The sequence below is a fragment of the Aethalodelphis obliquidens genome, unplaced genomic scaffold, assembly GCF_003676395.1.
Source record: "Aethalodelphis obliquidens isolate GAN/ISIS:26980383/991018 unplaced genomic scaffold, ASM367639v1 scaffold70, whole genome shotgun sequence".
Lineage (NCBI taxonomy): Eukaryota > Metazoa > Chordata > Mammalia > Artiodactyla > Delphinidae > Aethalodelphis > Aethalodelphis obliquidens.
Genome location: NW_020838014.1, coordinates 8,254,945 through 8,280,564, shown reverse-complemented (window position 1 = coordinate 8,280,564; position 25,620 = coordinate 8,254,945). Strand labels below are relative to the sequence as shown.

General features: G+C 44.8%; 1 protein-coding gene, 2 long non-coding RNA genes and 2 other non-coding genes across 7 annotated transcripts; 2 read left to right on the top strand and 3 right to left on the bottom strand.

Annotated features, from left to right (window-relative positions):
* Nucleotides 1-62: 62 nt before the first annotated feature.
* LOC113611788 (neuroblastoma breakpoint family member 4-like) lies at nt 63-8,759 on the top strand. The gene is made up of 3 exons (XM_027091149.1): nt 63-275; nt 2,257-2,308; nt 7,685-8,759. The coding sequence occupies exons 1-3, from the start codon at nt 270-272 to the stop codon at nt 7,921-7,923; spliced, it is 297 nt and encodes a 98-aa protein (XP_026946950.1). The 5' UTR covers nt 63-269; the 3' UTR covers nt 7,924-8,759.
* A 5,534-nt stretch (nt 8,760-14,293) lies between these two features.
* LOC113611780 (uncharacterized) lies at nt 14,294-16,243 on the bottom strand. 2 transcript variants are annotated; one of them, XR_003429590.1, is made up of 2 exons: nt 15,119-16,243; nt 14,294-14,941 (listed from the first exon to the last, which is right to left on the bottom strand). It is a non-coding gene; the product is annotated as an uncharacterized LOC113611780 (long non-coding RNA). The 2 variants fall into 2 exon arrangements; XR_003429589.1 differs by having other exon boundaries at nt 15,634-16,235.
* On the bottom strand, nt 15,457-15,528 carry TRNAQ-CUG (transfer RNA glutamine (anticodon CUG)). Its single transcript has one exon. It is a non-coding gene; the product is annotated as a tRNA-Gln (tRNA).
* A 15-nt stretch (nt 16,244-16,258) lies between the features above and the next one.
* LOC113611781 (uncharacterized) lies at nt 16,259-22,763 on the top strand. 2 transcript variants are annotated; one of them, XR_003429592.1, is made up of 4 exons: nt 16,259-16,755; nt 16,946-17,148; nt 17,468-17,555; nt 22,717-22,763. It is a non-coding gene; the product is annotated as an uncharacterized LOC113611781 (long non-coding RNA). The 2 variants fall into 2 exon arrangements; XR_003429591.1 differs by lacking the exon at nt 22,717-22,763 and adding an exon at nt 20,776-22,495.
* Nucleotides 16,600-16,763, bottom strand: LOC113611818 (U1 spliceosomal RNA). Its single transcript, XR_003429617.1, has one exon. It is a non-coding gene; the product is annotated as a U1 spliceosomal RNA (small nuclear RNA).
* Nucleotides 22,764-25,620: the final 2,857 nt, after the last annotated feature.

Sequence of the window (25,620 nt, the reverse complement as noted above, 5' to 3'; positions counted from 1 at the left end):
ACGCGCAGGCTCAGCGGCCACAGGCTCCGGATGCGCCGGCTCAGCGGCCATGGCTCACGGGCCCAGCCGCTCCGTGGCATGTAGGATCTTCCTGGACCGGGGCACGAACCCGTGTCCCCTGCATCGGCAGGCGGACTCTCAACCACTGCACCACCCTGGGAAGCCCAAACATTCATTTTGATTCAAGGTTTTGTAGATTCCATCCATCATTCTGCTAAACCAGCCAGTGTATGATGATAAAAGCCTGAATATTACACTATTCTGTTGGAATGCAGGTGAGCTATTCCCCAGAATCTGTGGGGAAAAGATGTGTTTAACTTTTTACTCAGACTTGGAAGAGGGTACTGTGGTGAGGATCTACCAGGTCAGGGAGATCTTGGCTGATGGCTCAGGAAAGCAGACCAAGGCAGGTACATAAGACACAACCTGAGGCCTCCTGGAATATTCTTCTTAAAATATCCTATCGTTCCACTGGTGATGTTTTTGTCCCCATGGTAGTATTGGATACTGGATTATTATCATACACAGGATGATCTGCTTAGTGTTTCTGGCCCGGTCTGAATTTTTTTTTTTTTACATCTTTATTGGAGTATAATTGCTTTACAATGGTGTGTTAGTTTCTGCTTTATAACAAAGTGAATCAGTTATACATCTACATATGTTCCCATATCTCTTCCCTCTTGTGTCTCCCTCCCTCCCACCCTCCCTATCCCACCCCTCCAGGCGGTCACAAAGCCCTGAGCTGATCTCCCTGTGCTATGCGGCTGCTTCCCACTAGCTATCTATTTTACGTTTGGTAGTGTATATATGTACATGTCACTCTCTCACTTTGTCACAGCTTACTCTTCCCCCTCCCCATATCCTCAAGTCCGTTCTCTAGTAGGTCTGTGTCTTTATTCCTGTCTTACCCACAGGTTCTTCATGACATTTTTTTTTCTTATATGCCATATATATGTGTTAGCATACAGTATTTGTCTTTCTCTTTCTGACTTACTTCACTCTGTATGACAGACTCTAGGTCCATCCACCTCACTACAAATAACTCAATTTCGTTTCTTTTTATGGCTGAGTAATATTCCATTGTATACATGTGCCACATCTTCTTTATCCATTCATCCGATGATGGACACTTAGGTTGTTTCCATCTCCTGGCTATTGTAAATAGAGCTGCAATGAACATTTTGGTACATGACTCTTTCTGAATTATGGTTTTCTCAGGGTATATGCCCAGTAGTGGGATTGCTGGGTCATATGGTAATTCTATTTTTAGTTGTTTAAGGAACCTCCATACTGTTCTCCACAGTGGCTGTACCAATTCACATTCCCACCAGCAGTGCAAAAGTGTTCCCTTTTCTCCACACCCTCTCCAGCATTTATTGTTTCTAGATTTTTTCATGATGGCCATTCTAACGGGTATGAGATGATATCTCATTGTAGTTTTGATTTGCATTTCTCTAATGATTAATGATGTTAAACATTCTTTCATGTGTTTTTTGGCAATCTGTATATCTTCTTTGGAGAAATGTCTATTTAGGTCTTCTGCCCATTTTTGGATTGGGTTGTTTTTTTATTATTGAGCTGCATGAGCTGCTTATAAATTTTGGAGATTAATCTTTTGTCAGTTGCTTCATTTGCAAATATTTTCTCCCATTCTGAGGGTTGTCTTTTGGTCTTGTTTATGGTTTCCTTTGCTGTGCAAAAGCTTTGTAGTTTCATTAGGTCCCATTTGTTTATTTGTGTTTTTCTTTCCATTTCTCTAGGAGGTGGGTCAAAAAGGATCTTGCTGTGATTTATGTCATAGAGTGTTCTGCCTATGTTTTCCTCTAAGAGTTTGATAGTTTCTGGCCTTACATTTAGGTCTTTAATACATGTTGAGCTTATTTTTGTGTATGGTGTTAGGGAGTGGTCTAATCTTATACTTTTACATGTACCTGTCCAGTTTTCCCAGCACGACTTATTGAAGAGGCTGTCCTTTCTCCACTGTACAGTCCTGCCTCCTTTATCAAAGATAAGGTGACCATATGTGCGTGGGTTTATCTCTGGGCTTTCTATCCTGTTCCATTGATCTATCTTTCTGTTTTTGTGCCAGTACCATACTGTCTTGATTACTGTAGCTTTGTAGTATAGTCTGAAGTCAGGGAGCCTGATTCCTCCAGCTCCGTTTTTCGTTCTCAAGATTGCTTTGGCTATTCGGGGTCTTTTGTGTTTCCATACAAATTGTGAAATTTTTTGTTCCCTGTCTGAATTTATCTGTAGGAAATCATACTGTTCTTGAGGAAGAGGAAGACCAAGACCTTATCTGTTCTAGGTAACTATGAAGAAACATGGGTCTTAATTCAGTGGTGACATCTAGTCATCTCAGATGCAGGGAAATCTGAAAGTGCTGAATATGCCTATTTCTTCCATTCTGACAACCACAAAGTGTCCCTTTTAATAATGTTGTCTGTTTTCACTGTGGTACTTGTATAGGCCCCTTTATGAATCCCTCTCAATTATAGTAACCTACAGTCAGTTGATGCAGGGGTACTAATCAGCCACCCGATTTCTTGCAGTCTCCTGTTCTCTCCTTTCTATTAAAACCAGCGTGAGATGCATATCTGCCTCTGTCTGTTTGGCCTTACCACACTGGCAGGTATTTGATGGCAAGGAAAGGAACGAGAAAAAAATTCGTGTCACATCTCAGTATTAGAGAAATTGGCCTTGAAAACACAAGACTTCTAGGAGCCCATTATGCTGCCAGAGCCTATTCACTTGGCTGCTACATGTAAATTTCACCAAAAACTTATGCTATAGTTGAAGCTGCCTTTATGGTTTCTGAAGGCGTGTGTGATGTGACTGCTGTGTCCTGGGGTAGTTCAGTCTCCTTCCTCCTGGGCTCGTTTCTGATCAGTGCTCAGAGCACGTCATGCTCACTTTCTCCCCCTCCCTCTCTCTCCCTTTCCCTTTGCAAGCACCCACCGGCCCCAGATAGGAGAGGATTGTTATACCTCCCTTTATGGGGACTTCCCATTTCTTTTCTGTGACTGTTAGGCAGCTAGCTACAGATGAGCAGCAGGGGAAGGTGGAGCTGGAGACTCAGGATATGTGAGCCAAACAAAGAGGGGCTGAGGGACAGGCTGCGGTCAGCACGTCCTGAAGCAGCAGGAAGCACCTGGCCGAAGGGGAATTCCCCGAGGCACGCAGGCACAGTTTGAGCCAAGCAATAACCGGAGATAATCCCAACTTCATTATGTCATCATTATAATAGAATTTACATGTGGTTTCAATCCCCCCCCTCCCCGCCATGGGCTTTTCTTAGCGAATTTGGGTAAAAACATGGAATTATGGGTAAAAGCATGCGCAATATAACCCGTCACTAACGTGACGAGACCTTGTCACTGGATCTTAACCCAACTCCTACCCTTAGGTTCAAAGCGCTTATAACCACCCCGCGCCCCTATAGCTGGGCTGGTTTCACTTCGCAGAAGCCAGTCTGCGCTCTCTCCGAGAGTGTGTCTATGCTTTAAGTAAACTTTGCTTTGAACTTACACCCGAAGTGTTCGCCTGCAGTTCTTGGCTTAATATTACAAGGACCGAGATGGCTGGTCCAGATTCATCTAGTGACCTCCTCGGTTGAAACCCTCCAACACAACGCACACCAAACCCATAACATGACCGGTCCCTTAACCCTCCCATCAAAACCCGCCAGGACTCCGTGTTCACGAATATTTGCTGTTTAATCATCAGTCCTCTCGACCCCACAAAGCTCAGTCTGGAGCTGCTGGCGTTAGAAGAGAATGAAGTCCAGCAGGACTCACTGGATGAATGTGATTTGGCTGGTTCTATCGGCCATCGTCCGTCAGCCTCCTGTACGCCTTACACAAGTGCCTCATTCCAATCGGATAAAAGGGAGGTCTCCACAGTTCTAGACGTAAATGGTGAGTACTCCCGTTATAAAGAACATTAAGATCCTAGTAGGTCACGAGGTAGCATCTGTATTCTTTGTATCCAACAACCAGTACAGGCTATGAGCGGCATCCCTGTAAACAGGTCCTCAGACTCATGTTGATTTGAATTACGTTCTTGGATTTAATTTTTAAAAGGCATCCATCATCTGCCTTTTCATTCTTCTTGTCCCAGGCTGACCTCTGTCACCTGGACCCCCCTCACCAGTGCAGGCATTCGGTATCAAGTCAGGCTAGAGAGGGGAAGTGGAGGGGTAAGGGCAGGATCTCGGCTGCCACCGTCTCACCTGCAGGAATTTGTGTAACAGACCTCTTTTTTTCAAGATAAGGATCCTCATACTCATGAAATTATGTTGATAATTTTATTTCTTGAAGTTTCTTACAAAGTCTCTGGCGTTCCACACGTTTTCAGTCTGCTCCATATTTGCAGTGTCTGTTATATTGTTCACCAGCTCCAGGCTTTTTCCCTGGGCTGCCTACCTCCCTCTGAAGCATTTGCATACCAGATCCTGAATATAAAATCCTGTCCATGCCCTGTGATTTCCAGGAAGCCAAAGATCTGTCTCAGGTGTCCCATCCTTCAGAAATAGCCATGGTTCTCTTCCTTTGTGTAGCAACAATGAGCCTTCCACGTGTGGGTTATGGTTTCAATCGTGTGTGTAGTCTCAGTGGTATAATCTCATGGAAACTATCCACAACCTGTGCACCTGATGGGGTTATTGGCCTAATTTATGAGCAAGTTCCCCTTGGGCAGCAGTTCATAGGGCGTGTAGATTAAAACCTGGTTTGCGTTACTTCTCGGGTTATGTTTTTGACTTTTCTTCTATGAGAAGCATTTGCATTGTTAGAAGCTTTACTCATAAAATCATCTTGAAAAAGTAGAAGAAACCCCATTGTGTATTGGACTATATCTGTTTTCTTTTATAATTAAATTGGCCATGAAAAATGGTTCTTGTTCAGTGTGTGCCTTTTCACAGTGGGACCATCCTCTTTCCTGTTTCCCGTTCCTCCTGAGGTACAGAGAAGCAAAGGCTTTCTCAGGATTATAGTAGTTCACAAACCAGAAATGGAACACGTGGTTATTGTGCACCTGTTGTATACCATGCACCTAACTAAGCAAACTCCATGTGAGCCATAACCCATTCAGTCCTCGGGGGACACTCTCAGGTAGGTGTGTTATCTCATGGTAGAGCCGAGGGCACTGAGGCTCAGCAAGGTCCCTTCACTTGCCCAAGGCTCCCGGCCACTGGGCTGTGGGACACTGGCCTCTCCTTGGCCTGACTCCCTGGCTCAGGCTCTGTCCGCTTCTCTCAGCAGTCGGACCCGTCAGCGACTAAGAGAGGATGTTGCTCACGTTTTCCTTTTTGCCCTGAACCAAATGATTTGAAACTATCTGAATCTTAAACACAAAGTTGCCAGACTGGCGCAGAGAACTCCTGTGGTCCCTCGCTCAGATCTGCCAGCTCCTAGTCCATCAGTGCACTTTGTCCCGTGAGCAGAGCCGGCTACTCATCCAGCCCCTCCAGGCGAAGCCACAGCTCCACGAGGCTCTCCGTGGACAATCAGCAAGGGGTGAGAGGTCCATGTCTCTCAGCGCCTCCTGCCCCCAGAATTATCTGCTCTCACTCAGGGTCCAGGGAGGCCTTGAGTTTGGCTGTGCTGGTGCCCTTAAAAAGCTGCAGAGCTCTATCTCAGATACTCCAACAGCCGGGTCTGAGTTTCCATGAGGAGGAGAAGAAATTCTCAGACACACATCTCAGAAGTGAGATGTGTGTGATATGGCACAGCCCTGCCAGGCCATCACTCACAACGGGCCAGGAAAGGCCAAATTCCCCACAGATGGGCTGAGAGGAATGAATGGAACATGTAACTAGTACACAGATCCACCTGTGTCTGGGTTCTGATGATAACCTGAGGACAGTGTGGCTAGCTGGGATGCAGCAGCATGGGCACAGGTTGTTGGGTCTGCCCCATCCTCTCTGTACAAGGAGAAGCCCTGTAGAAACCGTACAAACACTAGATTTTTAAATTACAACTTGACCTTCTATTGGAGGCTTCCCCACACAGTAATTATATTGGTCAGTACTGTTGATGTTTGATGAAATGTTTTGTCCTTTTCCCATGCAAATGCAAAGAATATTCCAAGCATAGGTAGACAAATAAAATTACATGATGAAATTACGCAGTGAGAATTAAAAACAATCCTAGACATTGATTCAAAATCACATTGGAGAGTGGGGATACCAGGTTTTGACAGTTCTTTCACCGACCAGATTTATTAATTTAAGAGGTTTTACCCTTCAGCCCAATGTGAATTATCATAAAATCTGATTAAGTGTCCTAAAATTGATGATTAATGATTAATGAACTCTGCCTGGAAGAAATAGGAAGGGCACGCTGGGCTGAGAGAAGTGCTTGTGGAAAAAGCCCTGGAAGCTCAGAGAGGCTCCTGGTGCAGGGCTGGGGTCAGGGAGGGGCCAGCCGCGTCCAGGAGGATTTGTAGAAGGGAGTTGTGGGAAGTGATGTTGCAGAATAAAGAGGGGCAGAAGGCAGGAGGACTACAAAGGCAGGTGAGGAGTTTAGAGTCTGTGTAGTAGAGGAGGGAGGATGAATTTCCACAAGCCGAGAAGCATGTGATGAAACAGGATTTGGGGGTAATAAGACAGGTGACCTTTGGTAGTGTGGAGAGGACAGAATCAGAGAAAGCAGTTAGAAGGAGATTGGATGAATCACTGATAAGAGTCAGACATGGATGCTCTCTGGAAGACTAAGTGGTAACAGATATATGAGAGACACTTTAAGGAAACAGTTAAACAAACCTCGCTGAGGATGAGGATGTATGGGGGGAGGTAGGGGGGGCACAGCAATGTGCAGCAGGTCCTGTGGGCCATGACTCCACCTGAGCCTGACCTGAACTGGAGGAGGGTACTTCATACCTTTGGTTAGCCCACGTTCTGAGAATATGTGTTCATTTCACAGGAGAAATATCAAAATATTTGATTAGGAGCACTTTCCAGACCCCACTGGAGGGGTGTGTAACATAAGGAGTGTGCACTGTATCATCAATCTAAAGGAACACAAATTCTGATTCTGCAGCACTTCTGTACCTAAGCTTCCAATGAGGGATTCAGGCCTCTACTACACTACTTCTATCTGCTAATACCATCCGTCCCCACTCCGCCCCATATGGTAATAGAATATACACATGTATGGGTGAGTGGAAAGGTAGACAAAAGTTAAATGTAAGGAAGTTCGAAAGGTTCCAGAACTGTGAAACATTCTATTAACTTGGTCCATATACTGTAGATTCTCAATTCCTTTTTCTGTTGGTACCTGAAGGCTTTAGGCCATACTTCTTCCCCTTTTCTTTTATTCTTGTGGGTAGATATCAACAACTCTCTCCCCCATACCTTGAAGCCTGTTTAGAGCCTTCTCTCTAGGCTACAGGACTAAGGCTAATGGCTGAATAATAGGCGTGACCTCATATGCCATCCGAAGCCCTCTAGATTCAAGTGGGTGATTTTTCATTTCAAGGATGCTGCAGCCTAGCACCTGCCATCTCAGCATGCCCAGGCACAGCCATAAAAATGACATCTCCTTCATGTACGTGATGTCTGCCTTTATTGTCTGTGTTATTGGGTGGTTTCGCTCATAGGCAGGGACATCAGAAATGGGTGTTTTGGGAGGGATTAGCTCAGGAAAACTTGGATTGGTCCTACTCAACCCTCTTTTCCTTTCAGGTGACACCTGGGAGGACTGTCACCAAAGGCCTTTGAGTTTCCAAGGCCCAGGGGTACAAACTTCACAAGCACAGCTGCAGAAAAGCACCCACATGACCAATTATCTGCAACTGCAGCTGGACCAGCATTTCAATTGTGGGCACAGCAAAGCCACACTTGGTCTTTCCTCCACCATCTGGGGCTTTACTGCCAACCCCGATTCTGGAAGCCAAGGACCACTCTTCCTAGATAAAAAATAAAAGGGGATTAGGAAGCTCAAGTTGTCTCATGGTTGAGGTTGGAGGGGGCAATGGGGCCTTTCCCACTCCCTCTGTAGGTCTGGTTGAAATCTGTGATGCTCTACCAGAGTGAGGTGAGCAAGAGCCTGGGATTTGGGACCAGCTCTGCCTCAGGCCCTGGGTTTGCAAACTCCTGATTGTTTCACTGGGCCAAGTTATTTATCTCCTTAGGTATTCAGATCTCACATCCCTCATCTGAACTCTTGAAAAATTACATCCCCATTCCATGTTTGTTGGGAATATTAAGCAACATGATGTCCAGAAAGCCTGATCAGTAAAAATGGTTTGATAACAACTATGAATATATAACATCTAACCATTGTGTCTTTCTGGTGCTTTAACACTTACAAAATGATTGCACATGTGTTGTTTCCTCTGAGGTAGAGCACTTTTTTGATCCCCACTTTCTCTGGGACCCGTGTTCCCTTGCTTCCTCAGAAAGGTAGGTTGGCCAGTATTTTCCTCTCCTTTCAACATCCACCCTCAAGTCAATTTTCCCCTGCTAGGTGCTCTCAGTAACAGTGTATTAGTAACATTCTGTAGCAATGTAAACCCTGGCCACACAACTCAGCCTCCAGTTTAGTTTTCATATCCAGGTTATTTTCCTTTTTTCCCCTCTTTTTAAAATAAAGGGCCACCCTCACCCATGAGGTGTACTGATCTGTCTATTTTATGCCACTCCATTTAGTTCATAATCTTCACTCATCTCCATGGCCATGTCCTCAGTTTTCTTCTCCTTGGGATCCACCTCTGCTCAGATTTTCTTTTTTTCTTTCTTTGTTTGTTTGTTTTTGCGGTATGCGGGCCTCTCACTGCTGTGGCCTCTCCTGTTGCAGAGCACCCGCTCCAGACGCGCAGGCTCAGTGGCCATGGCTCACGGGCCCAGTCGCTCCGCGGCATGTGGGATCTTCCTGGACCGGGGCACGAACCCGTGTCCCCTGCATCGGCAGGCGGACTCTCAACCACTGCGCCACCAGGGAAGCCCAGAACTTTTTCTTTTTTTTTTTAAATCAGTTTTATTTTTCTTGAATTTTTCTTTTGGCATTTGGGAACATGTTTGCCCCGTGGCAATCTTACCAGTACTGGGTAGTGTTAGGAAGATCAACAAAAAGCAAATACAAAAATGTCTCCATTGGTTTCCACTCACCATAGACTTTCAGGCAAAGTTCCTGGACACTTTCCTTACCTGATGTCCCTCCTGGGTGGGGGAGTAAGTCATAGTAAGATCATGCAAAACAACGGCTCCTGTTGCCTGTGGTTTTATCTTCAGAGCTGGGTTTGGATGCTTCCATTGGAATGAAGAACCCTCCCAAGCTGGAGGGTGAGGTCTTAGCTGCCAGCAAGCATGAGTGTCTGGTCTGTAGCAAGATTAATGCCTTAAGTGTCCTGAAACAGAAGATTATCACAAGAAAACTGCTGTTCAGCAAGTGGAGACTAGCATGCCAATTCCCTGGCCTTCAAGCTTAGGGTACAGAGGTAATCGCATCTGAGGCTCTTATGTGTACTTCTTCCTTATACTCTTTACCTAAGATTATAGCTCAGTCTCCCACTATTTTTTCTCTTCCTCGTTTGTTCACTCAACAGCTGATGCTACCTTGTCTGGTCTTTCCTCTCTTTTCCATGGGGGCTGCCACCCTGCCAGGCCCTTCCATCTCCATCTCTTGTTTGCACTCTGAACTCTGTTGAGTTCCTATAGCTGCTGTCCTGATATTCCCTCTGACCTTCCCTTTTAGCCACAGGGAAGCCCAGATCCATGGTCCTCCTCATCAGAAGAGCATCATTTAGGCCGCTGAACACATAGTCCTTCGCCTGATCTCACACACTTTCTTGGTTTCTTTGCCTTATTCTCCCTTGCCCGCTCCCAAACTCCACTGCCTATTTCTACCAGGATCATGTGTTGATGAATCACTTGTATGTGGGTTGGCTTTTGGAGAACCTTATCTAGGAAAGCCCTTAACCCTCAACTTCTGCACATGAATAAGAAGAAATGAAACAGGAAAAAGAGCCCTGATTACAAAAACTAAGTAAGAACCTGGGTCACAGGTGGGAGTGCTGGACTGGCCTGGAGTCACCTCAGCCCCAGGTGGGCAGTTCTGTGCTACTGTGCATGGGGCTTCCAGGGACTCACTGGAGCTGGCAGTAGGTGGGGGCAGTAGATGGCGCCCTAAAGGGACATTAGCCAAAAGGAGATGCAGAGGCCAGGTTTTCAATATGCATAAAAGCATGAAGTGCATAGGCATTCAGACCTCTCCCCTGTTTTCAAATTACTCCTTCTACATGTTCAGTAAAAATCCTGAGAAATGAACTCAGTTGGAATCTGAGGCCAAGGAATGTAGGAGAGCATTGTAGTGAATAAACTTTGGGCCAGATTTATGAAGACCCAGGGAAATACACAAGAATCCAATATAATCATTGCTTCAGACAAATCTAATTGAGAAGGCAAGTTATTTATATGAGAGTGTCAGAGAAAGACCAAAAAATCCTTAGGGCCAATGGGAAAGAAATCTGTGCTGGAGTAGATGGAGAGAAGAAAACGAATGGTGTGAAATAGTGTAGGTCTACTGAGTAGTTCTAAATCATGCTATTATAAAATAAAAACTGGGTGAGTTTTTTTTTTTGTGGTACGCGGACCTCTGTGCTGTGGCCTCTCCCGTCGCGGAGCACAGGCTCCGGACGCGCCGGCTCAGCGGCCATGGCTCACGGGCCCAGCCGCTCCGCGGCATGTGGGATCTTCCCGGACCGGGGCACGCACCCGTGTCCCCTGCATCGGCAGGGGGACTCTCAACCACTGCGCCACCAGGGAAGCCCCCTCTTTTTTTTTTTTTTTTAATGAGGGAACCGGCGGTAGGAGCTGGAGGAGGGGCCCACCGGGCCCTTTAGACCCCCTAGTGGCACAGGATGGCTGCCCCACCCTGGGAGTGCCAGCAGCCTCCCTGCAGAGGCCCGATGGTATGCCCAGGCTGCCCCCAGAGCAGGGTCCATGACACACTGGCTTAAATCTACAATTACATATATTCAATGATGACCAGCTGTACAAAACTCAAAGTTTCCTCAGTCAACTCTTGATGAGTGGAGTTTATCCTTAAAGATTCCTGATGATGGAATGAGGACTCCCTAAGTTTGGCATATTTAATACTTGTTTTCTATTGCTTTGATACATGGACAGCTTGACTGAATACGAAGGACTTGTCTACAATGAATTTATTGATTTTTAAAATAATATGGTCTCGGTTTTTATGTTCTGTTGAGATGTAGAATATAAACTTGTTTTCTTTACTTTGATGGCAAAGGGTGGTCTGGAACTTCACAGGAAATTTTTTCTTTTTTTAAAAAAATCTTTTAGCTCTAATAGGAGTTGACCATTCCAGTTCTGTTTCTCCCAGGTCTCTATGACTTTCTCTCTGATCCTTTCTCATTATCTTTTATTCATTTCTATTCTGTTTGATACTTTCATTTTTTAGTTCAATGTCCCTTATAATTTTAGATAAATATCATCCCTTATGTACCTTGTCATTTAGCCTCTTTTTCAGAGAATTTTCTGTTCCTTCAGTTTTTTCTAATCTCTGCCAATTCTAATTTCTCATTTCTTCTTTCTTGTCTACTTCTATTTTGTGCTGTGTATTTCTTATGTGAAATTTTGGAGCTTTTTCCCACGTATTTGTGTGTGTGTGTGTGTGTGTGTGTGTGTGTGTGTGTCTACAAATGCTTTGTTCAGAAACAATTCAGATACGGATGCCAGTTTACATTTTTCCTATGTTTTGTGATTGATTTTTTTGTGTGTGTGTGATTGATTTTGAAGGGAACGTTTTTATGAGCTGAAAATTTTGACTCTCTATGTTCTTTTTTCTTCTGTCACCTTGGAATAAATGTCTGCTGTATGATTTTCATTTTACCATGGCTAGGTGTACCTGAATGAGAAACTGCCGTTCTACGTAGGAACAGATGAGTGCTTTGAGTGGCTTCGTCGATTTCTTAGGTCTAGATGTCTCTGTCTTGTGTAGTTACTCTAGCAGATGTAAGGTTCTGGGGAAAGCCATGGTGTGTCTCCTGATTCTGGGATTCTGTTTCTTCCAGTAGGATCTTTAATTTCTACCAGTTGCTTCATTCTTTTTCTTCACCACAAGCATCCAAAGGATGTTACCTTCAGCTTGGTCTCACACCTGATCCCAGTAATTGTGCCTCCCCAAGACTGTCATGCTCTGGTCCTCTGCACTGTCGAACCCCTTCCTGTCAATTCTCCAGACACCAGAGCTTTAGTCGACCAGGTCACAGGCATCCTCTGAGTTTATCCACATACTCTTTCTGTGAGTAATTTTACCAGGGTTCCCTCCTGAGTATGCCCTCCCTCTGACCTCTCCTCTATGTGCAGAGTCTTTGCTGCTTCCTCTACTGCTGTGTGGCTCCCAGACCTGGGTAAAAACAAACCAGTTGGAGTCCACAGTGCACTCTGGCCCCTGGTTGTTTGGGGCAGGGTTTTGAGTGGTGTCCTTGACTCTATGTTAGTCCCTAGCCCTCTGAAATGCATGTGGAGAGATTCAGCTGCCATTATCCTAGGTAGACCTGTGCTCTCCTATCATTCTTTTTCAAATGCAGATTTTCAATAGTACACAAAATAGACAGAATTATATAACAGAATATCCCCATCTTTGTCAGCCACGATCAACAAATACCAACTTATGGCTGAACTTGTTTTACTATAATCCACTCACTTACCTTTTCCTATATTCTTCAAAGCAAATCTCAGACATCACATTTCATCTGTAATTAGTTCAGCATGTTTCCCTAAATGAGGACTCTTTTTGAAAGTACTATCATCATAGCATTATAATTATTCATAAATTAATTCAAAATCTTTAATATCATAAAATCGTGTTCAAATTTCCCGTTATTGTTTTTGTTAGTATTCTTTCTTGGGATCCAAATAAAATCCACAAACTGTAATCAGTAGGATATGTGTTTAACTCTTTTACATATGTTTCCCCTCAGTTTCTTCCTCCCTCCCTCCCTTCCTTCCTCCCTCTGTTCCTTCCTTCTCCCTTCCTCTCTCTCTCTCTTGCTCTCTCACTCTTGCTCTAGCTCTCTCTTGGTCTTTTGCTGTCCTTTTTTCTTTTTTTTTTAATCATTCATTTGTTGAAGAAACTGAGTTGTTTGTTCTGTAGCATTCTGACAATCTAAGTTGTATAACTGGCTGTACTTTAATCACTTCTTCTGTCCTCCATTCTTTCTTTTTGGTGGTAGAATCTACAGCAGTGCTGTAATGTAATGAAAATGCAAGTCACATATGTAATTACAATTTTTCTAGTAGCCACAATGAAAAATAAAAAGTATAAGCACACAACAATACAAATATAATCTTCTACATAGCTAATTAATACGACACATTAAAGGAAATATAATTCTACCAAAGTTTTAAAGTTGTGTTTGATAGAAGAATATTGTGCATGTCTTCAGCTTTTAAGTTTACATTCACATGAATTATAAATTAAATATAATTAAAATCCACTCCCTCAGTCCTACTAGCTACATTCTAAGTGTTCAACAGCCATATGTGTCTAGTGGCCCCTATTTTGGACCTGGCAGATACAGAGACGGATGAGATTCACATTTGCTATCTTGGCAAGACTACCTCAGAAGTGGTGTGTGCTCTCTGATCAGGAGGCCCATCAAGTCCTGTGTGTCTCTTCTAATAATATTAGCAGCCCTCGGACTTCAAGGCCTAGATCCATTAACTGTTATGTGGAGTAAAAGGGTGATATTCCGTGGTCATGTATTGTTTAAGTGGAACACTTCTATGAAAAGAAACTTCCCCTAAATACTGTTTAGTTACTTAGTGGTACCCTCTGTAAAGAAAACTGCAGCTTAATGAGCAATTCCCCAAGCATCCTCTGTGGTCACCAGTTAGTTTATTTCTTTTTTTTTTCCCCTGTGCTAATATGAATTCAAAGTTTCAAACACATTGAAGTATTTCAATTCATGGCAATATAGTCTTTACTGATACTCCAATTATCCTCTCTTTCAGCAGTGAAAGTGACTTTAAGCTGGCTCCTTCATCCTTTTGATAAGATCCTAATAGTCTTTGAGACCTTTCCTGATATCAGTATGACAAGGTTCTTCTGTCTCATCCTGAATATTTTCTGCCTGAGTTGGACTCAGTCATTTCTCTAAGAATCTCTGGTTTCTTTTTATGCAAAACATTATTCTCAAGTCAAATTGTGTAACCTAAAGATACTCATTGGAATTGGTTTATTTCTAGGTCTTTCCAGTGGACAGAGCTAGGAAATACTCATATTTGTATTTATGTATTCACATATATCCACATTCACAATTCAAATTCAGAACTACAGGCTTTTTATTGAATGTCTATCGTACATCTGCATCTCTTTTCTCTAATACCAGTATTTTTGTTTTTAAGGACACTGAGCGTAATAGAAATACAATATCTTTTACAGTCTCCTTTGTTTTTTCCCGCATTATACAGACAAAAGAATAAAGAACTACCAACAATGCCAATAATAACACAACTGAGAAAAGCAGTTTTAAAAATTTTGTCACAGTCCTGGGGTATATATAAATTATTGTGTTTTATGGTCTTTTCGGAGAGTTCTTATCCATATGCTTGTTCCACAAAAGGCATACACAGGTTCATTTGTCACATTGTGTTTTCAATGTCTAGAAGTGACATTTAAAAGATTAATTTAATTTGATAATGATAAAAAATGAATGTGGTTTCCAACTCAAATCAAACCAAACAAGGCATATTCACTATAGTCTAGCCTTGACTTAAGATCTGCAAGTGTCCCAAAGGCCTGGGTGGAGGTGGGTCAGGGATCCCTGCTCTCCTCGGACACCGGAATCCTTGGTCTTCCTCCTTCTTCTGGCCGACCTTGGAATGAAACGACGAGATCTCCTGGAGTCAAGGTTCAAATCTTAGCCTAACAGCGGCTTTCCTTGTCCAATTTAGACTTCGGAGTGAGAAATTCTGAAAAAAATCGGTACAAAATGGAATAGAATCAATTAAAATTCGGAATAAGGTAGGGCACCTGAATACAATACAGTACTTCCCATCCAGGCCTGGAAACCTCGACCCGAAAGATAAGACGCTGTCACCCTGGCTGCTCAGCGACGTCACAGTCCCGCACCGCGACCCTTTACTCACAGGGACACGCGCGCAGTTAGTTACAAGACGTGCGGTGCGAAGCCCCCTCGCGGGGCAAGACGCAGTGGGCGCAGCCTCTGTTTTTTGCCCCCGCGACCCAGGGTGACCCAACGATGGGGTGCCACCGGCTCGGTCGCTGCGCGCCTGGCCCGGGGCCTCCGATGGCCAGCCACGGGCAGAGTCGCCGGGGCCCAGCGGAGATGCCGCGGGCTCGTCTCCGCACCTGTCCACCCCGTCCGTATGGAGCGCACGGACCGCCCCGCTCCGGGACGCGGGAGTGGGAAAGCATATCCCATCTGAGGAGTAAAAAAAAATCTCCTTCTTCTAGTTAAAGAGAAAGGTCCCACCGAGATTTGAACTCGGATCGCTGGATTCAGAGTCCAGAGTGCTCACCATTACACCATGGAACCCTCTACCGCCTACTCTGCTGCTCCCGCCGCTGAGCCAGGCCGCGCACAGCCCCTAGGACCCAGGAGCGGCCTCCCGCCGAGCACTCTCGTTACCCCGCCCCGAACCTGCGATGGCAGGAGGCGCCCGACTCGCGTGTCCGCGGCCGTCTCTTTTAGGTTTCTACCTGGTGAAAAGACACGAAATCCATTCCAAACGAACGATAAGGAAATGTGTTCAGGGCTTCTCCCCAGTCCACCTGCGCTGTGAACGATCCTAGTTTTTTCTTCCGCCCCCCCCGAGAACACAAAACTTTTTTTCCCCTCTTTTCCCAGTTGCTCTCTTCCGCTGCTCTGGAAGGTCGGAACATGCTCAGACAGACTTCGAGATGCCGTGAGATGTTCCTTTTTTTGAGATCGCGGGGCGCTGTCAGTTTCCTTCAAGCAGAAAGTGTTCTATTTCTGTTAATATCGGATCGGAACCGGAAAACGTTTGATTACATGGTAGCCAGCACCACCGCTCTAATCGTGCGTGAGAAACACACTGAAAACAAATCCCACGAAAAAAATGGTTTATCACAGGGCCGAGTAGAAAAACGCTTTTACACCGCCAGAGTCCACGATAGCAAGAAAGCGGGGGATGGGGGAAAAAGGAGAGGAGCATACTGGGGACCTGAAAATTACACGGAAACAATAAACCACACAAGCCGCTACTGCAACGCAGAAACTAAAGACAAGGCAAGACGATCATAACTTAATACAACTCACTTTTAAATTTACGTAATGAATACTTTGTTTTGAGCTTATTCATTTTTTTGTTTGTTTCTTTTTTCGGTGTGTGGGTGTCTGCAGCACGGGAGAATCTTCTCTGTTACTGGAGTGTACAACCTTCAAACACGGAAATGTAATAGCTATAGCTAACAGGCCTACATTGTTCCGCCGCAGCTGGGTAACGTTAGCATAACTCCAATCTCTGTTTTCCGTACATAGTAGACACGTTAAAACACTGGGCTGAGAAAAATACTGCAGTTAAAATGATTATTATGCTTTTTGTTTAGCGTAACTAGTTAGTTCTTTTATTATAACACCAATTGCTGGGGGAAAGCGCGCACGCAGTCCCCCACTACCACAAATTATGCAGTCGAGTTTCTCCCATTTGGAGAAATCGCAGGCGTCAGCACACTCGCAGTGCAATGAGTGAGCCTCATCCTGGGAAAACCACCTTAGTGATCATGGTATCTCCCCTGCCAGGTAAGTATGAGCTGTTCTCTCCGCCACTCAGTACAGCCTTAGACGCCTACACTGTACACACACGCTCCCCACCCACCCTCCGCACCCCCTCCCCTTCCACGCCTCTCAGACCCTCCAAACTACTCTGCTAATAAAATCCAAGCAACTCTGCTAATAAAATCCAAGCAACTTCTCCGGAAAACTTCCACAGCCCGGGAAGTGGCTCGCCGGGAATTGCACCCATAAGCTGCAAGATTTACATAAGCCGAGCCCCATTCCTGTCGGCTTCGGCGGCTCCTCTCCTCCAACCCCCGCCCTGTCCCCGCCCTGCCGAGATGACCAATGGGCGGGCCGGCTGCTGAAGTGGAAGTGACGTCACCATGGCCGCCCACTTCGGGAGCCCACCAAGCCGAGGTAACACGCCTCTTACCCTTTATCTGAGATACCGGCGGATTTTGCCAGCCTCCTCGAATTCTTACTTTTTGTCCTGTGTTACACGCCGGGGAAAGGAATTCTGGGATCGTGTGTTACGCTGATCCAAAAATTTTTTAAGTAGTAAAGAAGTTGTAAAACAATGGATACAAGTATATATTTATGTATGTGTTTTGTGTATAAACATACAGATTCAGGGTTACATCTCAGAGTGCTACTCGGTGTATCGTCTGTGCACGTCTTTCCTACTTCATTCTCATGGTATCCCAGGGACCATGTTTTTCCTTTCCCCACCATACAGAATACAAGAAATGAAGATTCTGAAAAAGAAGCTGATGACCAAGGGATGATAAGGGATAGAAAGATGACGTGTTTGCTTGAAGAGTGAGGTTTGTTTGTTTGTTTTCTCTTACTGGGTAAGACTGGGTTAGACCTGAGGGCGGGGAGCGGGGAGACTGCCGAATGCAGGCAACTTGTGTTTTCAGACCAGAGAGCAAGGAGTGGCGTAACTTGATTCTTGAGGGTGCCTTTTGTTGTAGTTTCTTAGGACAGGGCCGAAAGTAAGCTCATTACACGAGATGAATTGTGCCAAAGCACAGCAGTAGAGGGCTGCCGCTCGCTCAGGCAAAACAGCGCCGTCTGTCCTGCTGTGGTAACTTTTATTAAAGCATTATCTAGGTTTACACTTTAAGACTTGTTTTCTTAACATTTCAGAAGTGCCAAAGCAGCAACCTATGTTTTTATTAATTATACAAGCAATAATTGGCTTTCGTGAGCACCTGCCGTGCTTCGTCCTTGAGCGCAAGAACAGCACAAAGTTCCCACCATTATTTTGATTATACTGAAGTAGCACAAGGACATTTCCTTGCGTTCCCACCACTCTGATTATACTGAGGACATCTCATGGATCAGTGCCCAAAGCACTCAATGCTTCTTTTGCAGGCCCCGGGTTTGCCGGGGGGGCGCTCGAAGCATTCAGAACTGTTCACAACTCTGGCTTATTCGCATGCCCCCGGTTTGCCGGGGCGGGGGTGGGGTGGGGGCGGGGCTCAAAGCAATCAGGACTGTTTGCAGTTCTGGCTTATTCGCCAGCCCCCAGTTTGCTGGGGGGGGGGGGCTCATGGGTCACGTCTCCTTTCCATGTCCTCAGTTATCCCACTACAGCCTTTGGCTTAAGGGGGAAGCTGACTCTTCCGGAGAATCCTGGAGCTGACAGCAAAGGAACTCAGCGCCCAGCCAACTTCCAGGAAGAAGCTTCCTTTCTTCCCCCTGCTTTCCCTCTTTCCCCTCCTTTTCCTCTCTGCAGCCATCAGAAATAAGCTCTGGCTCGTTTCATCTGAAACATACTTTATTCCAGGGATAGTAATAGCTCAGAGAATCTCCAGCAAACTGGAGAACCAGACTGTACAAACAGGGAAGAATAAGAAAGGCCAATGGAAGGGAGCACACAGACCAAATGGGAAGGACACTAGTGCCCCCTGCTGAGTGACAGACCCTGTAGCTTTGCACAGGTGACACTACTGGCCCTGGACACTAGACACTGCCAATGGCTCCATGACTTCTGCTGCACCTGGTCGGTGTTAAACTAAGGATCTTGAGGTAGGGAGATTCTTCTGTTGCAGGGGACAGAATAAATTTCCCCGGGGTCTACTCCTTGTGTCTCTCAACTCCTGTCAAATGCTGGAGTAGTTGTTGCTGATGGGGATTGGCCAGCTCTTGGTAATAGACCCCCATCTTAGCCCCTAGGAAAACTAAGTCAGCGAGTGCGTGATCCTTAAAAGTTGCAGAATGTGGGAAGTTTCTCATACAAACAAAGGGGGCTCAGATACTAGATGGCCTAGATATGACAAAAGACCCTCCTGTGCCCAACACCCTGCAGCCAGCCCTGTGGGGAGCATTATAAATCCAGCTCTGAAGCCCCTGATACCCTGTCCCAAACATACACCCGTGAACACCCAGTTTTGGATGGTGTCAGACTTTTACCCTGAGCACAGGGTGAGGGTTTCGACTCCTTATATGGTGATGGTTGATATATCACTCAGTATTATTTACATTATCTACACTGAGAATTGAAAAGTTTGAAAGTTCACATTTCTGGGGATAGAGTAATTGGTCTAAAGCCATGGTAACAAATAGCCACCAGAACTGGTTTTTAAATCCTCTCTATCTACCAGTGTCCACTGTAGGAGTTTCCTGTTGCTATTGTAACACATTACCACACACTTAGTGGCTTAAAACAACACACATTTTTTATCTTATGGTTCTGGAGATCAGAAGTCCAAGATGCATCTCACTGGGCTAAAATCAATCTGACAGTGGAGGTGAGGTTCTTTCTGGAGGCTCTAGGGGAGAATCTCTTTCTTTGCCTTTTCTAGCCTCTTGAATATGCCCACATTCTACTCTCACAGCCCCCTTCCATCTTCATAGCCAGTCACAGCTGATCAGGTTATTCTCACAATGCATTATTCTGAGACCAACTCTCCTTCCTCCCTCTTTCACTTATATGGACCCTTGTGATTCCATTGGACCCTCCAGGATAATCTCCCCATCTCAAGGTCCTTAATTTAATCACACCTGCAAAGTCTCTCTTGCCATGTCAAGTAACATGTTCACAAATTCCAGGGACCAGGATGTGGACATCTTTGGGGAAGCATTATTCTGCCGCCACAGCCAGTCTCCTCAGCGAACACATTTCTGCAAACATATCAGTCAGTGGTGGCCCCTCTCTTCTGAAAGTCAGCCAGGTGAAAACAACTGAGTCCACTGCCTTTGAGTGTCAGCCAGTCAACAGCCGTGCCCCATGTTGAGGCATTTGAGTCAGAGAGAGAGAAGGAGAAAGTCTGTGGGGAGAGGAATCTGAGGCCCCAGTGCCTGGGAAGTTCCCGGGGACCAGAGCTGAGAGCTGCAAACGCCTTCATGGGAGGAGGAGGCTGGAGAGGGTGTTAGGAACTGAATGTATGTGTTCCACCACCCGCCCCCCAAATTCATATCTTGAACCCTAATCCCTGTGGGGCTGTATTTGGAGAAGGGGCCTTTAAGGAAGTAATTAAGATTAAATGAGGTCATAAGCTTGGAGCCCTGATCTGACAGGATTAATGTCCTTAAATGAAGAGAGCTTGGGCTCCTGCCCTATCCCAGCTCAAGCAAGGAGAAAAGGCCATGTGAGGACCCAGCGAGGCATCTGCTGTCTACAAGCCAGGAAGAGAGCTCGCAGCAGAAACTGAATTGGCAGGAACTTCCAATCTTGATCTTGGACTTCCAGTCTCCAGAATGTGTGAAAACAGATTTCTGGTTAAGCCACCCTGTCTATAGTACATTTTTCTGGAAACCCAAGCTGACTAATACAGATGGTCACTTAGCCATTGGCCTAAGCAGCTTCTCCTACATGGTCCTTTCTGGGATCTGCCCCAGTTTTGTTCATTTCTTGTAATTAGCACTCACCACCTGCTTTGCCCTTCTTAAGGGTGATCCATGACTTTGGAATGAGGATTGATCACCTGGTTTAGGATTTCAATAGCATAATTTGCTACATGTAGCAATGACCTGCACCAAGGATCTTCTTAGAATTTCTTTTGAATGAGTTTGACATCTTCCCAAATTTCAACCTAGCATGACTTGGACAGCTGGACTGAGATTCTGCAGAGTGACCCCGTGACCCCATGTGGCCTGCATTTCCTTTTCTCATGAGAGATTTGCGTACTTTGGACTCTCCAAACCACAGACCAGGGTTTGGCTGCTGGTAAGGGATCTGTGCCTAGCTCTGGGGAAACCTAGGGAGAAAGGAAAGACCCCCAGAATCAAGGCATGGGAGGCTGCTCTTGTGGGGATAAAGGAGCCTGGAGGATGAGAGAGGAGGCTGGGGTGTGTGTGTGTCCAGCATGAGGTCAGGGGAAGTTCAAGAGAGGGCAGCTGCCATTCTGGGACCAGAGGCTAGAACCTCCATGGCATTCACGCTCTGGTCATCGTCCTCCTTATTCTTCCTCAGCTTCCGCCTCCCCCTTCCTCGCCATCCTCCCCTACCTTCTCCCCAGGCGTTTTTGTTCCCACTCCTCCTTCTTGTTCCTGCCCCTCTTGCTCCCATCCTCCCATCCCTTCCCCCCGACCCCCAGAGCAGGCCAACATGGGAAGGGACTGCCCCAGTCTGAGAGGACGACGAGGGAGTATCTTCCACCAGCCTGAGAAACACGAACACATTGCTCTCTGGTCAGAACCTGGTTTGGAGGAGACAGAGCAAGATGGCTCTGCCTGAGGAGCTCATCCTCCACAGCCAACCCAGGCAGCACGGGCCTTAGGCCGACCCCGGGGATGTGTGGCCAAAAGTCAGGAAGCTCTGGACATGGATTGCTGACATCTGGTCCACAAGATTCCAGACAAGTTAATATCTTGGTGCCTGCCTTCTTTACAAGGCAAGTTCCAAGGGAAGGACTGTGGCTCCCCTTCCTGGCCGCCTGGCGAAGGCACACAAGGATCCCTCTGTTCATGCAAGGGTGGGTCTGAGAAAACCCTCCCATCTGTTCCACGGAGACCAGCTGAAAGTTCATAGTTAAAAGTTAGTGGCGTCCCAGGTGCACTGACTCTACCACCACCTTCACCTCCTCCACCACGCACTCTTTGTCTCCGATGAGATTTCTACCATCAGAGTCAGCCTTGGAGGGGGGAAAAGGCCACATTTTGGGGAAAAAAAAAAAAAGATCTAAAGAGACTAGTACTTGTGCAATTGTATGGACAGCAGTGAAGCACTCCTAGGGTTCTAAGCTGACTTTATCTTGATTCACTGGTCTAGATTGTGCCTTCAGGTAGTGTCTTATTTTAACTAAACTTTGTTGAAATTAGAGAAGTTCTTTTCTTCATAGTTCCAATATTAGTTGGCATCTGAGTTAATAGTTTTGTGACCAGCAGAATAATACTGTCTCCCCCAGGATGTGCCTGCTGTAATTCCCCCACCTGTTCATATATTACACCACATAAGAAAGGCAACTTTGCAGATGTGATTCGGGTAAAGACCTTGTGATGAGATTATCTTGGGCCATTCAGGTGGGCCCCATGAAATTACATGGGGCCTTAGAATTGAGAGGCAGAAAAGGTCAAAATGGTGTGAAATTAGAAGGACTCTACCTGCTGTTCTGGTTTTGAAGTTGTAGGAAGGGGTCAAAAGCCAAAGAATGTGGGAGACGTCTAAAAACTTTCTAGGAAAGCAAGGAAAGAGATTATCCCTTACAGCCTCCAGAAGGTAAGGCAGTTCTGTTGACCCCTTGATTTTAGTCCAGTGAGATCTTTGTTGGACTCCTAACCTACAGAATTGTAATATAATAAAAGTGTGTTCTTTTAAGACACTAAAGTTATGGTCACTTGTTACAGCAGAAATAGAAAACCAATTCAGTAAATGTCTAGCATATTCACTTTAGCAGTAATAAGATCTGGGGGATATAATAAACCCTGTATAAATTCTGCAGGTTGTTTGCCTGTCGTAGGTTGACAGATCAAGAGATATTTGTACATGTTTGGGCTTCCCTGGTGGCACAGTGGTTGAGAATCTGCCTGCCAATGCAGGGGACACGGGTTCGAGCCCTGGTCCGGGAAGATCACACATGCCGCGGAGCAACTAAGTTCGTGTGCCACAACTAATGAGCCTGTGCTATAGAGCCCGCGAGCCACAACTACTGAAGCCCGTGCGCCTAGAGCCCATGCTCTGCAACAAGAGAAGCCACCGCGATGAGAAGTCCTCGCACCGCAATGAAGAGTAGCCCCCACTCGCCGCAACTAGAGAAAGCCCGTGCAGCAACGAAGACCCAACGCAGCCAAAAATAAATAAGTAAAATAAATAAATAAAAAAAATAAATTTATTTTAAAAAGATGTTTGTACATGTTTGAAGCATTACATTAGGTACCTGCTGTCTTTCTTCCTTTCCATTTTTTTTCCTAAAGGGCTCACCCTATTTCCTGCACAGGACCCGACATGGTTCTCATTTGAATTATGGCAAGTTGGAAGACATTGGTGGTCATGCAGGTTGATTTTATTTTTAAGAATGAGTTCTGTTTCTGACATATAGAGGAAAAGAATGTAAGTTATAAAAAGTTAAATATTGGAGAATCTTCCTTTCCAAAGATACATTTTTTGCAACTTCTTTAATAGGGTAAAGAACTACATTTCAAAGCGTGAAACACAAGAATGGCTATTGGGAATTTTCCCCATAAGTAATTTGTGACTTGATCCTGACCAGCTCTGAGATCTGTATGATTCATGTTGTTGCTTTCGTAAATGTTATGTCCATAAAATGAAGTTCTTAGAAGCAATATTTGAGTTCTCCACTGGATTTAGGAAGAATTGCTGGGATGCTTGAATAACTGCAGAGCAAGAGGCCCTCAAATTTTCCTACTTTGTCTTTAAGTAATACTTCATAGTTTGGCTGACTTTTCATCCATTCTGCTGATTCTGTCAATGAGATCCTCTTTATTGACAGCCAAAGGCACTCATGGAAAATGCTTAAACAACCAAGTGTAAAAGCAGAAGTTGAGGTCACTTCATCTACTATGAAATTGGGGCATGTCTCTATCTCAGACCTGAGTCTGTTGATGGATGTGTTTGTTATTGTTGTTGGTGGTTGTGATCATGGTTGAATTTTTTGTTTGTGTTGTTGTTTGTTTTAATTTATTATTAGCTCTAGGGTATAATTGTGGAATGATAGCTTTATTTTATTTTATTTTTTTTAACATCTTTGTTGGGGTATAATTGCTTTACAATGGTGTGTTAGTTTCTGCTTTATAACAAAGTGAATCAGTCATATGTAAACATATGTTCCCATATCTCTTCCCTCTTGCGTCTCCCTCCCTCCCACCCTCCCTATCCCACCCCTCCAGGCTGTCACAAAGCACCAAGCCAATATCCCTGTGCCATGCGGCTGCTTCCCACTAGCTATCTACCTTACTACGTTTGTTAGTGTGTATATGTCCATGACTCTCTCTCGCCCTGTCACAGCTCACCCTTCCCCCTCCCCATAACCTCAAGTCCGTTCTCTAGGAGGTCTGCGTCTTTATTTCTGCCTTACCCCTAGGTTCTTCATGACATTTTTTTTTCTTAAATTCCATATATATGTGTTAGCATACGGTATTTGTCTTTTTCCTTCTGACTTACTTCACTCTGTATGACAGACTCTAGGTCTATCCACCTCATTACAAATAGCTCAATTTCGTTTCTTTTTATGGCTGGGTAATATTCCACTGTATATATGTGCCACATCTTTATCCATTCATTCGATGATGGGCACTTAGGTTGTTTCCATCTCTGGGCTATTGTAAATAGAGCTGCAATGAACATTTTGGTACATGACTCTTTTTGAATTTTGGTTTTCTCAGGGTATATGCCCAGTAGTGGGATTGCTGGGTCATATGGTAGTTCTATTTGTAGTTTTTTAAGGAACCTCCATACTGTTCTCCATAGTGGCTGAACCAATTCACATTCCCACCAGCAGTGTAAGAGTGTTCCCTTTTCTCCACACCCTCTCCAGCATTTATTGTTTCTAGATTTTTTGATGATGGCCATTCTGACTGGTGTGAGATGATATCTCATTGTAGTTTTGATTTGCATTTCTCTAATGATTAATGATGTTGAGCATTCTTTCATGTGTTTGTTGGCAGTCTGTATATCTTCTTTGGAGAAATGTCTATTTAGGTCTTCTGCCCATTTTTGGATTGGGTTGTTTGTTTTTTTGTTATTGAGCTGCATGAGCTGCTTGTAAATTTTGGAGATTAATCCTTTGTCAGTTGCTTCATTTGCAAATATTCTCTCCCATTCTGAGGGTTGTCTTTTGGTCTTGTTTATGGTTTCCTTTGCTGTGCAAAAGCTTTGAAGTTTCATTAGGTCCCATTTGTTTATTTTTGTTTTTGTTTCCATTACTCTAGGAGGTGGGTCAGAAAGGATCTTGCTGTGATTTATGTCATAGAGTGTTCTGCCTATGTTTTCCTCTAAGAGTTTGATAGTTTCTGGCCTTACATTTAGGTCTTTAATCCATTTTGAGCTTATTTCTGTGTATGGTGTTAGGGAGTGATCTAATCTCATACTTTTACAGGTACCTGTCCAGTTTTCCCAGCACCACTTATTGAAGAGGCTGTCCTTTCTCCACTGTACATTCCTGCCACCTTTATCAAAGATAAGGTGTTCATATGTGCGTGGGTTTATCTCTGGGCTTTCTATCCTGTTCCATTGATCTATCTTTCTGTTTTTGTGCCAGTACCATACTGTCTTGATAACTGTAGCTTTGTAGTATAGTCTGAAGTCAGGGAGCCTGATTCCTCCAGTTCCTTTTTTCGTTCTCAAGATTGCTTTGGCTATTCGGGGTCTTTTGTGTTTCCATACAAATTGCAAAATTTTTTGTTCTAGTTCTGTGAAAAATGCCAGTGGTAGTTTGATAGGGATTGCATTGAATCTATAGATTGCTTTGGGTAGTAGAGTCATTT

Excerpts from the sequence above, each read along its gene's own strand:
- LOC113611788 (XM_027091149.1), top strand. Across the intron at positions 2,309-7,684 it reads CAAGACCTTATCTGTTCTAG|GTGACACCTGGGAGGACTGT; the intron begins GTAACTATGAAG and ends TTTTCCTTTCAG.